At 43.6% G+C, this 18,880-nt stretch overlaps 1 protein-coding gene across 1 annotated transcript in view; it reads left to right on the forward strand.

Moving 5' to 3' along the window:
- Positions 1-18,880, forward strand: part of LOC115554019 (plectin-like) — a 58,191-nt gene that overhangs the window by 15,547 nt on the left and 23,764 nt on the right. The window contains 11 exon segments of the mRNA XM_030370609.1: positions 5,818-5,879; positions 8,713-8,727; positions 9,707-9,796; positions 11,317-11,394; positions 11,513-11,605; positions 12,939-13,105; positions 15,414-15,529; positions 15,854-15,951; positions 16,732-16,848; positions 17,701-17,796; positions 18,303-18,430. Of these exon segments, the coding sequence (XP_030226469.1) occupies positions 5,818-5,879; positions 8,713-8,727; positions 9,707-9,796; positions 11,317-11,394; positions 11,513-11,605; positions 12,939-13,105; positions 15,414-15,529; positions 15,854-15,951; positions 16,732-16,848; positions 17,701-17,796; positions 18,303-18,430 (1,060 nt within the window).

Consider the following 18,880-nt stretch of genomic DNA (forward strand, 5'->3'; position numbering starts at 1 on the left):
GACAGCTGTGCCTCGCGTCGGACAGCCTGTTAGACCCTCTATATCTGCCGGGTGTTACGAATGTATTTCATTCGTTAAAACATATCCCCTGCTCTGCAATTTCCCTTTTAGGTTCAGACAAATTTTATCTCACAGTGTGTAGTGTGAGATAAAATTCATTCACAAAGGCAAAACTGTGTTTGCCTTTTAATAAATGCTTACAGTAAAGCTTTTCACAGCCTTTTTTTTAATGTAAAAAGGCTGTGAAAAGCTTATTGTGTTGAAATGTGGGCGGAGCTATCATGACATCACCTCTGAGGTCTTTCTTCACCTAATGCTTTTTTAGGCCAAGTTTTCTCTTTACCTGTGCTATCTCTTTTAAGCTCCCTATCCGTCTCAATCCCTCAAAGTGTGTATGCAGAGGATTTTGTACAAATGCTCTTCGTTTTCCTTTGACTGTGCTTGTCCCAAAGAGGCCCTTTATTATACTTAGTAAAATGGTCTGTGTCCATTTGTCAAGAAAACCTGTAAGAGTCTACCAGTAACGCCATCTGAAACAACGCACAATAGCACTATAGTGATTAATCTACTACAAAGTATGATGACATGTCGCTTCCAGTGCTTACAATGCTCGCTTCGAGAAAGAAAATCCTGAAAATAAGTGATTGAGATTGATCACTCGGTGAGAACTTGCAACAATATTCTCAAAGAGTACTATCTGCTCCTTTTTCACTAAGTGTGGGAATAGCATAGTTTTGATGAAGCTGGACGCTGTGGAGCACAGTAATAGCCATGTTATGGCTGTAATTATATGTTTCTCTTTGGGGAATAGGATCCCATGACCAAAAAGTGACATGGCCTCTCTCCTCTGTCCTCGGCCACGCCCCTTGTGGATCTCTTGTGGTCCCCCATTGCACCCCCCCCCCCTGACTGAGAATAGTTCCTCAAATGAAAGAGGTGTCTGTGCTCGTGTCACTGCCAAAAAAATGCAAACATCTGCCAGGATCAACCCTAACTCAAACCTGTCCTTTATGTGTTTAAGGGTTGATTCTGTTCCAACAGACGGGTGGCTGCTTCTAAGCAGCAATGGCAAAACCACAAAGCTTTTTACCAATGTGGAAATTCAATAAAAGCATATTTTATATTTCATAGATGGAGGGAGCAAAGCTTAATGAGTCAGTCTGGTCATGGATGCATTCTTAGACGAGGCATTCTTGATATCATCTTATCCCTCATCTTCACCATATCAAGTCACTCATGGTCTCAGTATTTTACTAAAAGCTGATTCGTTCCATTGTACAGTCCTCAGTAAGCTATAGCAACGTAATTTAATGCTCACATAGGGGACAAGATCAAGATGATTTATTCAGTGTTGCGTCATTATCACCTCCAGTATAAGCCTGTTATTCTTTTCCATGTAAAGGTCTAATTAGATCCCCACGCCCTAATTCCTCAGCCTGCCCAGACATTGTGTGGGACTATCAGGGTGTGTCTCACAATCTGAAAATGTGGCTTTGAAAGATTACCACAACGAGTTCCTCATTGACACAAGCGTGGGCACGATCCCCCAGTGAGCACCTCGTGTCCGCACAGGTTGCTGGGAATACCTCCATTTTCGATGCCCCGGAACGTTATGTGAGTCAGCGTGGGCGAAACAGAACTCCTAGGCCCGTGGCTAGTGGCACAGGCCCTGGAAGAGAGGACTGGCAAGGACCCACACTTTGATCCATGTTCCAGCTAGGGGTGTGCCAAATAATCGTCATGACGATGCATCGCGATTCTAATTTTCACGATCTACTGCATCGATTGTTGACGCCAAGAATCGATTATTAATTTAAAAAAATGAATAATTAAAAAAAAAAAAAAAAAAAAAAAATTTTTTTTTTATAGTTTTATAAAGCCTATTCACTTTTTGTGGCATCAGTTTGTCCTCTTATGTTTATGAAATGATATCTTTGTTATAATGGCAGCTACTTCCAAAAGGGGAAATGTTTGAATGTTTTCATTTCATTGGTTTAAAGGACCACTGAGGCCATGTAAACGGCACTGATTATCCTTATTTTGTTATTTTAAGTTTTATAGATCCTTAGCACTTCTTGTCAGTGTATCCAGTAATAGTCGTTTCAATAAATACAGCTATGTATGAATTCAGTTGCTTTGAGTTATCAATTGAACACACTATCCAGATCATACACAGCCAGTCAGCCACTGGTAATGGCTTAATTTTTTTTTAACAGTGTTCAGTGAAAATTCGCAATGCATCGCAATGCATCGCAATAATTCAAGTATCGCGATGCATCGTGATATAATCGCATCGTGGCATGTGAATCGTGATACGAATCGAATCGTGACTTCTTTGGCAATACCCACCCCTAGTTCCAGCACATATCCGATTATGAAGGAGAGACAGGGCGCTGATGGAGTTTCCGCTGGAGCCGTTATAAGAGGATTGTGTACATATTGCAATTGCATGACATGTAAAAGTATTTGTGAAGTACATTCATATACATGTAAGCGGTCTTGAAAGCAGAGTAGTTACTTTGGTTTTGATTGATGGATTTGAATTTACAGTTTCTAGTACAATACAGAACTATTAAACGACTCCCAATGTAGGGTTATGGTGTTGTTTTTGTTGTAAGTGTTACTGAGATGAACTTGAGCTGCAAAAGCGCAAAGTAAACAAAAAAGGGTTCACTACATAGGACCAAGTATTGAATCTATAAATTCTTTCCCTTCATTATCTGCCCCCCCACCCCCGCCCCATTTTATTGCCACGTTAAGTTACTTCCATTTCTTAACATCTGCTGGGAACATTGGGAGTAAGGAATAATTAACCAAAGGTGTGTGTTTATTGGCACATCCATGCAGGTTTGTGTGGATTCCTGGTGATCTCAGTGTTTCAATCTCTTCAGCTTCGTGAACACACGTTTAATAGTATTCACACTCTTTACATCACCCTATAGTATCTGCCCATATCATTGGGCATGTCGACATTAGTGGTGTATGAAACGCATCAGGGTTAAGTTCCACACAGCTCAGGCACACACACAGCACTTTCAGTCTGTATGGGCATTAACCCTGTTGTGTTGTGCGTTAGAATGTTTTGCATGTATGCTGAGTCACACATAAGGGCGTTGCAGGGCCCATACGCAAGTGCAATGTCTGTCTTTGCGCAACCAGTGCGAGCCATACAGTGAGGGCGCGGGGCAGTCGGGTCTGTGACACGACGTGCACAGGGGCCAGGGGAAGGGCACAGGAAGGGGGTGTGTCCCCAGCCCTACCCAAAATGTCCTCACTGTGCACGGCCACGTAACACCACACACCCACAGCGCACGCGACAGGCCCAGACTCCGTAGCCCGCAGGCACCATTTACTTTGAATGAAACACAAAGAGGAGGGGGGGGGGAAAGAAGGAAGGAAAGAAAGAGAGGCTGAGCCGATCTCAAGAAGAGTAAGGGAGTGAGAGAAGAGGAAGAGGAACCATAGGGTTTGTGAGGCGCTGACGGACAGAAGCCAGCGTAGAGACGACACCACTGGGATCTCGTAGAAGGGGACAAAAACACAAGGGATTACAGAAGAGAGTGAGGATTGTTTGTCATTGTGTTGGGTCTGAAGGCGCATCCCTGAGACACTATGAACACTCAGCAGCAGAGGCAAAGGATGGCTTCCTCTGACAGCGGAGGTAGAGACAGGGTGCTCTCGGATGATGGGTTCTACCTGGGAAAGCTGAAAGCGACGGACGGCAGGAAAGGTGACTGAATCCTGGGAATCTCTCTTTTTTTTTGCCTTGGGCTATATTAATCTAGGCGTTGTAATACGTGTGATGGGCAAGGGTGCTCAATTTCAATTGACTTCATATAAATGTAGTGATTTTCAGAACCCAGGGTTCTTTGATGGGCTAAGGTTAGGTTTGAGTGTTCAATATTCTTTAACATAATGCTGAATATGTGCATTAAAAATACGTACAGATCAGGAGATAAAAGTGCTGCTGAAGCTGAAACTAGTACAGTGCTAAGGTAAAGTGATGTCTAGTGCCGATGAGCTCTATCATTCATTTTATGCAACATCTCACATTTTTCATAGCAAAAAAGTTTTTTGGCATGGAAATAAGATTTGTTTTAAGTAGTAGGGCTGCTCTCCCCGGTGGTTTGGCCAGATGCATTTTAACGAGGATCCACCTCTTTTCTCACACACCAGAAGGTTTTTTTTGGCCGATGTTTTGACCAGAAACCCCAAGGCACTTATTATACACATGTGGGCGGACTCTTGACTCGCTCAGATTAAGTGCTTTTTAAAAGTATAAATATCCCAAATATCTGTATGTATATATATTATATATATATATATATATATATATATATATATATATATATATATATATATATACTGTATATAGGAATTTTGTACTATAATTATTTTGCTTAAAAGTGCCACAAAATATGGAAATACTTTGTATTCTAGTCCCTATAAGAATAGCCACAGGATCTCAAATGATAACTGTGTGGATATAAAAGAATATTGCTAGCTAAAGATATAGGCCTTTATGTTTGTTTTAATTTTCATTTGTTTGCGCTCACTTCATGGTGCCTCTAGGCTCCACTAGTTGCCCAGTGTAATGTGACATCTCCTTATCCCGTGTCTTGTTGATCTTTGCTTAAGCCACACACAATGTCGGTAGGGCGGGTGATTGCTTTGTTGTGGGCACAAACCCTGGACACCTTTCCCAAAACCTGTTTGTGCTTTTCTGACATTGGACACCCCCCACCCAGACAGTGGCTTCAATACGTGGCTGGTAGTCCGCACAGTGACGCGTCCTGACAGTGCAGTAGTAGAGGTAGTGTGGGTGTTGGGTAACACATTGTAAGAAGCACGCAGTTATCTGCAGGTCAAGGTGATATTCCATCGTGGAACGGCCATTGGGCGTTGGATGACGCATTGCGGTCAACGTCACCTACCTAATCAGGGTCCCCCATTTGTTTCCACCGACGAATGAAAACAGAGGTCAGAGGTGTGTCGTATAGCGTTGCCATGGAAACGTGACTCCATAACATAGTTGTTAAAGTCGTTAGTGAAGTTCACCCGTGGGAGCAATGCTAGTTTAGACCCCTATTGCCTTATTATTTTATGTTCCCGAAGGCTAGAGCAACTCACACTTTTGAGTGTGTGTGTGTGTGTGTGTGTGCGTGTGTGTGTGTGTGTGTGTGTGTGTGTGTGTGTGTGTGTGTGTGTGTGTGTGTGTGTGGGTAGCATAGTGGGCGAGTCCAGGTGCAGTACTTGCTTTTGGGTGTGTTCTCCCCCTTACAACAAGGTGGAGATCTCCCTTTTTGCTGCTCAGCATTTATTTTGTACATCCCTCACAAGGAAAACCCTGTCTGTTTTAGAGCAAAAGGCCTTGCAACATATTCTAGATAACACTTTCTACACTCCTTTCCTAGTATGCTTCAATACTAGGCTCTACTAAATCCTCCACAGTGAACCATGAAGGCAGTGTCAGCATTAGAGATAGAGCGAGAGACACACCCTTACACATGAAACATTTCCAGGAAGAGGAAACACGCTGATGCTGGTGATGAACTGTGACTCACGGGCATGCACTGTCTCGACTTGTGATACCAAATCAACCCAACCCTTCGTATCTAAGATACAAAAAATGGTTTTATGATGATTGGACATTTGAGTCATAACTGTGCCTTCAATGGTTCCTTCTCCTAGTGGTTATATTTGTTAGACCTATAACCTGGAAATGTCAGAAAAAAGTGAAGCGAGCGAACACCACTATGCATCTTTCTACTTCCTGGTCTCACACTGGTCTGTTTTCTTTATCATTGTCTCTTGCAGATGAACGGGATCGAGTACAGAAAAAGACCTTCACAAAATGGGTCAACAAGCATCTGATGAAGGTACGGACACACACACAAAACCGCACACACACACACACACACACACACACACACACACACACACACACACACACACACACACACACACACACACACACACAACCACACACACACACACACAAAGTTACACATGTGTTTTTTATTTTATCAATGGATATGTGGATGACTTCCTTTTAGTATCATCCTTAGATTCTGAATCAAGGGGCAACCTATTTTAAATGCATTTAATTGCAATTCCTTCTGGCCCTGCACCAATTTCAAGTGCTGCCAAATGGCTGACCACAATTACCAGATGTTTCCTGACTTATTCCCAGCAAGATGTTGAACAACAGGGTGCAAACATGTTTTCCCGAAAGATGCGGCTGAATGCTTTGCGGATGTTATTATTCAGGATTCATTCTCTACAATTGTGTCTGATTTATTGCAACAAGTTTGGATTCAGTCATCTTGTATTTTAAAGGAACAGTAGATACGGGTAATAAGTAGTTAGACCCAGTAAAGAACAGAGTTCTATCGTGTTTGTATTATTGTGTGTATTGTGTTAGTTTTTCCGTCATCCAACTCTGCCCCCCCCCCCCATACAAACACACACACACACACACACACACACACACACACACACACACACACACACACACACACACACACACACACACACACACACACACACACACACACACTCGAAACAAAAACACATTACCCAGTAGGTCCCTAATTGTGTCGCGCTCACTCTCGATCCCATTGTATTTACTGGGAACTGGGCCCCGACCAGAAGTCCAATCTGTCGTCGGCTGCCTGACCGTGTAAACCTTCAACACTACGGATCACCTCTCACTTACCTCACCGCTTCGTTCCCCATAACTTAAGCCTGAAAGCCTCCCCAATTCATCACACTTAATGCAGGGAGGTACACAGGGCGGGACCTTTTCCTAACAAATGCCAAACGACTCACTCTGGAGTTACTCATTATAAATGATAAATTTGCTACCAGCTACACAGGGCCTCCTGTCTGGAAAGCTTTTTTGTTAAAAAATTCAGACCCTCAGACATGAAAGGCTTGCACGCTACGCTATTCTCCATAATAACTGGAAACCAAAGTGCCATTGGTTGCCCTTTTTAGAAATGATTGGAACAAGATAGAAAACTTAAGGCGCAAGTGGCCTGTTTTTCTTTCCATGAATGTCAAGTGGTAACACACTCCTGAACACACTCTTTATTTTCCCCTGTTTCCCCACAAGTTTTTTTTCCAGTGAATGTGCAAGGGTGAGTCATGGCCTCATCTGGACTCACTTAGCACCATCTTAAAAAAGGGAACTTTACGTTGGTCCGGCCCGGGAGCCCCTTCCAGGGCCAACGGTAGCACATGTGCTCCAGAGACCCCCTGAGGGGGTGTGCACTGGGGTGTGCACTGCTCGCCTCAGTGCGCCCCGGCCCGGAGTTGACGGAAACTCTTGGCTACCCCGGAGCTTTATGAGTCACATAAGTTAGGTTCAATGGTGTCCATATTAATCGGAGAAACCTCCTGAAGAAATGGAAACATTTCCTTTATAAACCTTTACCATTTCACGTATCCATCCAACGATAACTCTTGCTTATGGTTATTTGAATTTTAGTTTAAATTCTGTTTAGGGGAAATGTTTGTTAGGAAAAAAGTATTACCAGCAGTGCTGTGTAAAAGCCTTCTTACTTCCCGCCCTGAAGGTAAACCTGAAGGTTTTAAATGAGGCTTGAAGCTCAGATACTAGCTACTCAAGGTTAACGGTCCACTGAGTGCTTTGCTCCGCTTCATAAATCACTAGGAGGGTTAAAAGTTTGCCAGGCTTCAAAATGGGGGCTCTTTAAGCTGAATGACAGAGGAGTCATTCAGCTTAAAGTAAATCACACCAATTCATGGTTATTAGTAGAAAATGATGGATGGATCAATAAAGTGGCCACATTCCAGTGTATTAAAAAATATGCCAAACAATTTGGAAAGACAACATTTGTTAAATAACATGACGTTTGTGGTTTTAACAGATAATAACATTGTTTGTGACAAATGAGGAGTGCATTTGTTTTTTAACCTCAGAAAGGAAGCAATTGAATAGTCGGTTTGGTCACGAGTGAGCGGTTTGTTTCACTGTGTCAGTCATCAGTGGGCTATTACTCTGATCACATACAGAGAGTCTGCTGCAGTCCCTTCAGCATGTTCTAATTTAGCCTATGATGATGGATAGAGCATCATTGGCTTCAATATAGGAAAACATAGCTCACACAGTGCAAACAAACTTCATAGTATTATCAAATAGATTCGTCTTCACAATGACATTTGCAAGTAATTTGCATTATATGGTCTCCATAGATTTCTATTCCAATTTGAGCACACCTTTTTAAATATGTAAACAGTGGTCCCTAGTGGCCCTGTGCAGCTAGCTACCTTCCCCTTTCCAGGTCTGCTTCATGTATGAATGCACTGCAGACAGGAGGGTGGAGTCCTCATGCTTAGAAGAAGATAAGTGGATTTCTATCCATGCCAACATAAATCGTGGAACTGTTGTGACTTGCAGCAGAGAATTTCCCTTCATAGTCCTTTACTTTCCTATCCACAAGACACACCTGGAAAAGTGTCAGTGACTCCAGGTCTTCATTTCACGAACAAAACAACATCATATAACAACATAAAACAATATATTTATATGATATAAATATATATAACTTGGTATTTTCTATCATTTCGTCAACTTAATTACTAATAACTGTGGCTATATTCCGAACCTCTGCCACATGACTCCATTCTCTCACGTCTCTAACCTCTCCCCCCATCTGTTCTTCTGTGTTCTTCATCGCTCGCCAGCATTGGAGTGTGGAGGTAGGTTGTTCTTGCACTTGGCCAGCTCTATGACAGATCTCGTACGGTTACACAGTGTCACAACACGATGATCGCTCGAACACGCACATCGCACGCGTCTGAACCAGCAGAGGAGCCGTTCCACTGTTTCACCTCGCATGCACAAAAATAAACCCTCAATCCAGTTCTCTCTGGATGATACGATGATCACACCCCCACCCCCACCAAGGCTTGTTCTGGTTCCTCAGTGTCCTTGTTTTCACACTGGTGTCCTTGTTTTCACACACCTCCACACATCACTTATTTTATTTATTTATTTTTTCTTTGTATTCTCAATTTTTATCAGAGGGCTATACTTCAACATGTCGAAGGCAGCTGCTGACTTGTGTTTGGCACGTCTCAGCTGCGGTCCAAAAGCCTGCATGCGTAGCTGCTTGGGGCGATGCATTCCTGCCCTGTGTAGATGGGTACTGGGTGTGTTTTGCTCAGAGGTGAACTCTGAAGAGCATAGCAGCCGATACAGAAAGTCATATTATTTCTAGGTATGCACCAAATGGCTGGCTAATAGAAATAGCCTGTGTTGCTGTGTGGTATGTGACAGCATTTACCTAAAAGCCTCATTTTGACCGAATATATATTTTGTCAAATCTATTTTACTCTGCTATTCTGGTTATTGATCATCAATTTAAACTGCAAATAGCATGCTGTTATAATAACAGCCCGAATTTAATGAATTGGATTTGTAATGAATTTAAATTGATCAAAAGGCTATTTTTGAAGTAAATTGCATCTCTTTATAATTCTTCAGTATTTGACCAAGTATCTTCTCCTCCGATTCAACTTCAGCATCTTAATTATTTCCATGATGGTGGACCGCTAGATAAAATCATCAACTATGAATAGATCCTATTGATCCTATCATGTGACGCCTGTTTTTGTGTTTGTTGTTCTGTAATAATAACTTCTTCTTCTTCTTCATGTCTCTGTGCTGTTCTTCCAGTCGCAGCGTCACGTGTCTGACCTCTATGAGGATCTCAGAGATGGACATAACCTGATCTCCCTCCTGGAGGTCCTCTCTGGGGAACACCTGGTGAGTCACCCCAAACTCCCTGTTGCTCAAGCCTCAGTATGGCTAACGGCGTCGAGCACAACTTGTGCTAACAGCACGATTTGTGCTACCAGCACCCTGCCTCCGAGCCCAACCCTTGTTGTCATTCTGAGTCATCTGTCACAAGCCAATTATTAATCAGCATCCGAAAAGGAGCCAATTAAATACCCAACCTCAGTCAAACACAGGCTCTTACTTCCTTTGATCATACTGCCAATATCTCCCTTCATGCCATGGTGCCATTTTGGAGGAAAACCTGCAGAAATGTACCTGCAATCTGCTTGAATGTCTGGTTTAACACATAATCACTTTTAATGTTGATCTATTGAAGGCAACACTGCTACTTATGCAGTGGAGTCCATAATAACTGTGGTTGGTTTACCTACTAAACCCAGATGCACCAATCATTGCTAACTTTTGTCCAGCTTGATCCGCTTTGAATAAGGACACATAATTCATAAGTAATGTGTCTTTATTCAGAGTGGAACAGCTGGCTGACATGCTAGTGATTTAGATGTTTATGGAAGGCTGCATGTCTCTATGCTGCTCCACCTACTCATGCTCTGCTCACTTTGAGGACCTAACAGATGAACCCCAACCTCGCTCTCTCTTTCCCTCTATCTCGTTCTTGCTTGTTTCTGCTCGGACTGTCTGACCCTTTTGACCTGTCTGGTTCTCCCTCTCTCCTCATGAACCTCTCCACTCTTCCTCTCTCCCGGATTGCTAATGTTCGCTTTTGAAGAGTTTGATCCACCACCTCGCTCTCTCTCTCTCTCTCTTCTGCCTCATCTTCCTCTCCTCCTGACCCTCTCCACTCTTCCTCCCTTCCTGTGTGCAACTGTTTGGCCGTCGTCTTCTTTGTGTGCTGAAACTTTCCGTCTGGCTTTTTCGTCCTCTGCCTCCGTTCCTAATCACTCTCTCGTTGGGGCTAGCCAAGGGAGAGAGATGTGGGCAGGAGCTTGCGGTTGGTGAGTGAGCATGTTGTTCTCTTAGTCCCCTTCTCTTCCTTCCCCTTCTCCTCCATGGTCTCCTTCTGCTCCATCTGCATTGTGCTACTTGTGGCTGTGCATGATGTTCTCTGGCAGTGGCCTCTCTTTCACCTCATGGAAAGAGTGTACACACTGTCTATACATATACTATGTGGACAGGGCGTATACAATGAATACATAGATATTATGTTCCCTTTCAATTATTAATTATCTTTCCTTTGAATGATGTATTGCATTTCATCCCATTTGTTTGCGTAATATAATTTTACTGTATGATTATATTTATTGTTGAGTTCCACACCACTTCCCATATGTACTGCCCTTCTGTTGCCTTTTCTAGTTTTCCTAAATTTTTTCATTTATCTTTATCTAAGAGATAAAATGTATCTTTATTTAGTTCTCCCTATTACTCCAATCCAGCAAGGAAGTTCTCCGAAGGCACCACAGGATGTGTGTGTCTGAGGTGTTGCTATTTGTGAATGCCTATCTAATCTCTTTATTACCACTCTACAGCCCAGGGAGAAAGGGCGCATGCGTTTCCACAAACTGCAGAATGTACAGATAGCGCTGGATTTCCTGAGACTCCGCCAGGTACGAGATTCTACCCGCTTCGTAACAAAAACAACAACAACAAGCTCTGGCAAAACATGTCTTCAGCGAGAACATTCTGACGTCGCTGTGTGTTTGTTTTGTTCCTCCGTCTCCGTAGGTCAAGCTGGTGAACATCAGGAACGATGACATTGCAGACGGGAACCCCAAGCTGACGCTTGGCCTGATCTGGACCATCATCCTCCACTTCCAGGTCTCCTGCTCTGTCAGTGTTATGTTCCATCACTGTGGTAGCCGCCATCCTCTCTCTCTCTCTGGGATCTCAATCGGGCAGCTGTCACCTCTGACCTTACCGTTCCAGACCAATCAATGGGGACTCATGTTCCACTCCTCTCAAAAGCATTACTTGAATTCTCAATCAAATGTCAATGAAAACCTATCCTATCGCTGGTGGTTTGGTGCTTTCATGATTTTTTACAACTCACCCCCAATCAAATACTTGTTTAATCTCCAAGGGTTGAGTATTAGAGATTTGCACTCACTCCCTTTTCAACACTGTGAGTCATGTCCGGGCTGATTGGCCTGGGTAGGGCTTGTCAGAAATCTAGCGTACATAACAGGCAGCTAGAACTTCACATGTAGATATATAGCCCTGCCTAGTTGGAGCACCTTCTACAGGATGGGCAACACCCTCAGCAAGCCAATGATTAATCCTATGTTGAAGTTGAAATCTGGCTCTGGAGAGTTTCTCCTACCAGGCCCAACACAATCCTAGCCTTCCCGAAACCAAATAGTGGATGCTACAACTAGATATCAATGCAAGTAAACCCAAATCATAACTTCAGATGGTTCTTTCTATAGGTAGACCGGGCACTAAGTCTGAACAGCAAATTTTGAATTGCTAGATAAATATTGGCTTGGTTTAAAGCTTGGCAAAGCCATTCAAAACAGCTACAGATGATCAACAAGTGAGCCCATAGAAAGAGATCAGGTGTCCCTCTTCTAAAACTGTTTGGAAGAACATCAGATGTGCAGCTGTTGGTGAGTCATGGCGGCTTTCAGCCCATTACAGAGGAGAGAGAAGGTGTGATACCCGTGGTGAAGTAGGAATCTGATACACTTAATGCTGAAACACACATGCGCACAAACACAAATACACATGCGCAGACACATACACATGTGGACATGAGCCCAGATGCACCACCCTCACAATAGATATTGGATACACCCAGGGAACACCAGGGAGATGTCGGATCTTAGGACCAACATACTAACAATTCACACACTTATTTGCAGAATGATCGTCAAATAGTTAGTTGCAACAAGAGGAAACAGCTGTACGATTCTAAAGCACACACTCACATAGGAATCCCAATACATTCACAAGCTGATTTCATTCTTTATTTGACTCAATAATAAATTAACAGGAGGGGGAATTCCAATAATCACAGATAATTTTTTGGTTTGGTTTGGGTTTCCACTCATGATTAACACATTTAACCTTTTAATTACCAATAAATCGCCATGGATTGTGTGTCCCCCCTACTCTGGTGTTAACCGTTGCTTCGTTTCGCTGTGGGGGTCAGATCTCAGACATCCAGGTGAACGGCCAGTCTGAGGACATGACGGCCAAGGAGAAGCTGCTGCTCTGGTCCAAGACGATGACGGAGAACTACCAGGGCATGCGCTGCGACAACTTCACCACCAGCTGGCGGGACGGCAAGCTCTTCAACGCCGTCATCCACAGGCACCAGTAAGTGGACAGGTCATGCAGTTCTGCAGGTTGGCTCTATTGCAGGGCTTTACAGAATAAACAGATGATGGGTGTTTCAGCAATTGAAGGAGGGCAGAAATAGGGCCTTGGCCCGCTACCAATTCTTCAATGATCTTTTGCAAGTAAAAACGTATATCCCATGAAAACCTCCTCAGTCCCTACGGCTAAATGCAAGGATGGAATATATATATATTTTTTTTTGACAATCATATTCTCTTGATAAACCATCTATGTTTTTTAATATAATTTGTTTATTAGCAGTGATGGGCAGTGTTTTAGGCTTTATTAAATACAAAAAATTGCCCTAAACCTAATTTGTTCCTTAGAAGTTCAGTTTACCAAGCAGTTAGTGTTCGGATGACCGATTTGTGAGAATTTCGATGCTATCTTTTACCAGAAAACGACGTAGCTCAGGCATTCGCCCAGGGAGACTTAATTGTTCAACTAGGCGTGGTTTTTGTAGCCTTTCAGAGAAGGTAAAAGAAAGGTTAGCCGCAGGGACGAGTTTCTTTTAAAAGCTCAAGCATGTTACTGCCCCGCTTTGAGAGGGAGAGTGAAAAAAGAAAAAAAAAATGCTCAATGCACGCCAGTAGGGCTGGCCTGGCAGCTGCCTTATTTTCAAATAAAGTACAGTGAGAGAGAGACAGTTGCTAGAGATGGGATCAGCGCACTCGGTGCTTGCCACTTGGACAGGGAAGCATCAGCGGTTCCACCGTATTTTTTAAGTATACTTCTCGACGTGGGTTGCTGAGTTAAACGAGGAAGAGGAATTCCTCTAGATGACCGGCTCATGATGACGACGCAGACCTGAGAAAGACCTAATCAATTCAAACCACAACACCCAGCATCAAGAGTTCCATCGTGCGGTTGTGTCCACTTCCGCTTAGCCACGGAAGTGCAGGGCTTTTGCTAGACTCGGACGGACTGCTGTTGAAATTCACCCTACGTCGGATCATTATGTTTAACCCAAAGAAGAAGGAGAAGTATAAGAAGGCGACCCGCTTCAGCCTGCCTGCTGGCGGAGGTGGCAGGTGGAGAAGGCACAGTGACCTGGGATACAGCGTGGTGATGGTGTGCGAGGACATTCCATCAGGGGGGGCGGGGGTCTCCGGCTGGAGCTCTCAGGGGACCGGGGCCTCGACCTCATCCGGGAGGCGCCGCATCTCAGCGGGCCGAAGCCAGAGCTCCGCGAGCTGCAATGGAAGGGAGTGTCGTGTTGTCAGCAGCAGCAGCAGCAGCAGCCCTCCCTGTGCAGACGGGCAGGTCTACTGCCACAACGTGCGCTACAGACAGGCCCCGCGCGTCAACGGAGACCAAGCTTTCACCGCTACCGGTCATCGTGTTAAACAGCATCATGGGTCCGCTCGGGTGTTTTATTCAACTAAGTTTAGAATATTTGTGTCCTCTGGAAATATGTTTTCATTATGCAGCCGACTCTGTTGGAGGCGGTGGTTTCGGATGTATTTGGAGTCATTTGAGTTCACTCTCTCTTTCTCTTTTTCTCTGTGCCAAGCTTGTAAATATAATCAGTCTTATTTGTTTTTCTCTTTCACTCTCTCTTTGTACACTTCCTCCTCCCAAATGGGGGAGGGCCGCAGTCAATTGAGCAAATATGTCAGAGTTTGGTTTATGTAGCGGCTCTATGTGTCAGAAATGCTCACCGGCTACTTTGCGTGATGCCAGTGCAAGTGAAATGCCCAGGGGAGCCAGCTAGCTTTTTTTTTATAGATTAATAAGGCAGGTGTGCTCTTGCACTGAACATTCTTCTTCCATACGCTGATGATGAACTTTGAAGGAACCCAGAGTTTACATCAGGATAACTCAATCCATTTTAAGTCATTGGTATTGCAGTCTTCCAAATTATTTTATTTTGGAATAATACTGCCAAATATTACTTTTTATCTGTTTATAATTAATAACATATTTGTATGTTATTGATTGTTTTATTGAACGTAAGGTTTTGTTAACAAATTTCAATAAGCCTAGGTTACGGTATATTTACTTTGATTTAGGATTTTACAGTACTACAACTCTATTGAGTGCTCTTAATATGGCGGGGTAGCGCCCACAAAACATCTATTATGGAAACCTATTGCCACCGGTAAAAAGTTGACCACAGGGTCCACACTTCTACATGTTTGACCAGCTGTTAACGTTGACGCAGACGGTTTCAGCCTTCATAATGTTAAATTAACCTTAGAGATGGGGAGGACATTACCACTCATGAGTAAATGGGCTGTTTTAGGAAATGTGGAACACTCATGATCCGTGCTTGTGTTTCCCAAAGGCCCAGGCTCGTGGACATGGGTAGAGTGTATCGACAGACCAACCTGGAGAACCTGGAACAGGCCTTCAACGTGGCTGAGAAAGACCTGGGGGTTACCCGCCTTCTGGACCCAGAGGGTAAGAGACCCAAGTCACCTCTGCCCATACTTGACTTATGCAAGCGTTGTTATTGGCATCAGGGTTAGCCACAAGTACAATATGTTGGCCATGATACTATGCAGGAGTAGACTTGAAGAACATATATTCTTACCAGTTCGTTTATCAAATACTATCTAGTAGTAAAGTATATTGAACAATGTTGTATCAACTTCAACCCATATATAACCTAATACTAATTTGACGTGTTGAAGGAGACTTTAACAGTGTTTTGAGTCGCTGTAGTGATGATGTGTGCTAGCGACTCCAACCTTGACTTCATGGTTCCATCATTTCCTTCCATAGATGTGGATGTTGCTCACCCTGATGAGAAGTCCATCATCACCTATGTGTCCTCACTGTACGACGCCATGCCCCGCATCCCTGAGGCACAGGAAGGCCACGTAAGTAGCCAGTGTTCTCCGTTCCTCCGGGGGGATAGACGCTGAGATAAATATAGATAGATAGATCGATTTGGGTCAATGCCATTGAGATTATTAAAGTTAAATTGTTGAAGTCAGGCTTGTGACCTGTATGATAAAACCTCTTGTGGACACACTGTCGTCCAAGACCAGCCAGGACCGGAACTCCGACAGAGGTCCCGAGCATCTCTGATCACAGGACTTCCATTGCACTTTAAGTGCAATTACTAGCTTGGTCAAATTAGGTCAAATTATTCATTCAGCCGTAGTGTGGGTGTTTCGTTACCCTCCTTCCTTATCTTCCCACACGATCATCAAACCTTGACAATGATCCTGTCTATTCATTCCCTCTATCTGTCTCTCTGACTGTGACTCTGTGTCAATCTGTGTGTGTCTCTCTCTCTCTCTCTCTCTCTCTCTCTCTCTCTCTCTCTCTCTCTCTCTCTCTCTCCCTCTCCCTCTCTCTCTCTCTCTCTCTCTCTCTCTCTCTCTCTCTCTCTCTCTCCCTCTCTCTCTCTCTCTCTCTCTCCCTCTCCCTCTCTCTCTCTCTCTCTCTCTCTCTGTCTTTTCAATAAGCGCTTGGTGCAGCACAACGCCAGGCCTGTCGATACCAAATTAAGTTAGCATGGTGTCGGAGGGGCCCCTGGGAAACATGGGAAACAACAGGGTGAAAATAGCCCTCCTGTCCTCCCTGTCCACCAAACTGACTTCCTTGCTGCTTGTTGTTTTGTTGCCCCTGTGTCGCTGTGCTTGCTGGAGCAGCTGGAGCTACGCTGGCAGGAGTACTATGAGCTGGTCACCCTGCTGCTGCAGTGGATCCAACACCACATCACCATCTTCGGGGAGAGGAAGTTCCCCGGCAGCTATGAGGAGATCGAGGTGAGCAGCGACCACCGTTTTGGATTGCTCCAGACGTTATTGTTCAGTATCGGGCTCTCAAAGAGTTGTTTACAGTCGCGTCTGCGGTCTCTCCGCGGAGTGCAATATTGTTAAGCGTGGGTGTGTGTGTGGGCTCAGGTGTGGGTGTGGGAGTTCATGCCCAATGAAATAATACAAATACAACAAAGATGAGTTACACAATAGAACCATGTGGAAATAAAAGCACACAATATAATTTTACTGGAGAAAGGAAGCTTGTGTCCTCTTCACTTTCATAAATGAATAAGGTATCATGTATGAGGAGAGCTGGGTGGGGCAGCTGGCACACGGTGCAGTGTGTGAAACTAACAGCCTGAGGGCCTGATCTATCAACTGTAAACTCTTAACACAACTCCACTGGGCCATTCCCAGCCAGAGCTCCAGATACAGCTGCGCCACACACACACACCCTGTCTGCTCTAGTTAACTGCTCACTCTCTGTGTTTATGTGTGTGTGTGTGTGTGTGTGTGTGTGTGTGTGTGTGTGTGTGTGTGTGTGTGTGTGTGTGTGTGTGTGTGTGTGTGTGTGTGTGTGTGTTGTACGCGTGTGTGTTTGTTTTTCTTTTGTTTTCATCAAAAGTTTATAATGCTGTCCCATTTTGATTAATATTCCAACTCTAATAGTTAGTCAATTCAGTATGTATGTTAAAAAGAAAAACCACAGTAATGCGATAGGTACCTATCTATATAATTAGAAAAAAAGCATAAAATGAGACACAAAGAGTGGCAACTTTTTCTTGGAAAGACAAAACAAAATGATTCATGTGTTGTTGAAGTATTATTATAAGTACCACTGTTATGTTTCCCATTCAGATCCTGTGGCGCCAGTTCTTAAAGTTCAAAGAGACAGAACTGCCTGCAAAAGAGCTAGACAAGAACCGCTCAAACCAGATCTATCAAACCTTTGAGGCAAGTCGTCCCTATCTCTACCCTTCTATATTCTATTAGTGCTTTAATGCACTAATAGAACAGATACAATACCATTAATGGTATTGTATCATGGTTTATTGTAGTACGCTACTAATTTTTCTTTTAATCATCTTCTACTATACTCTAGTCTCTACTCCATTCTCAACTCTACCCTACTTTATTTCTCTAGTCCAGGAATTATATGCTTATATGCTTACAGAGGGTACCTTCTATACCGTCTTCTATTTTATTCTGCTAAATCTGCTATATTATCTACTCTATTCTCCATTCTATTCTCTACCCATTCCTCTGCTCTATTCTCAAATCTATTATCTATTCTCAAATCTATTATCTATTATCTACTCATTCCTCTGCTCTATTCTCCATTCTATTCTCTACTCATTCCTCTGCTCTATTCTCCAATCTATTCTCTAGTCATTCCTCTGCTCTATTCTCCACTCTATTCTCTACTATGTGATGTGTCATGGTGTTCCATCTACCTACAGAGCGCGGTGCGTGCGGGCCAGGTGAAGGTGCCCCCAGGTTACCACCCCATCGACGTGGAGAAGGAATGGGGACGCCTGCACTCTGCCTGCCTGGATAGAGAAAAGCTGCTCAGAATAGAGTTTGAAAGGTGAGCTCAAAGCTGCTGTCGGTAAGACACGAGCGCTGTAGAGAGTAGAATAGAGCAAGATTTAGAAAATAAACAACACTATGTTCCCTCCCTCCATGCGTTCCTCTGCCGGTTAGATGTGGTGCATTCATGCACCTTCGGTTTGAATTATACTCCAAATATTGCTCTAAAATCTAACCTGCAGCAGGTTCAACGACTATTTTGAAAGAAGGTTGCCCAACCTTCCTTCAAAATAGGAAGGTGGGGCAACCTTCCTATTTTGCCATTTTAAAACGTATCTGTTATGACAATTCACTTGTTCAGCGTTCCTCGTACAGATATAGCTGTCGATTGCTACCCCTCAGAGAGCAAATAGGCTTGCACCATACAGCTGAATTATATAGGTCATCATTCATTTAGATTGAACTGTGTATTTATCATCTCCATTGATTAGTGGAGTATTAATTCTCC

Source organism: Gadus morhua, chromosome 11, assembly GCF_902167405.1.
Source record: "Gadus morhua chromosome 11, gadMor3.0, whole genome shotgun sequence".
Classification (NCBI taxonomy): Eukaryota; Metazoa; Chordata; class Actinopteri; order Gadiformes; family Gadidae; genus Gadus; species Gadus morhua.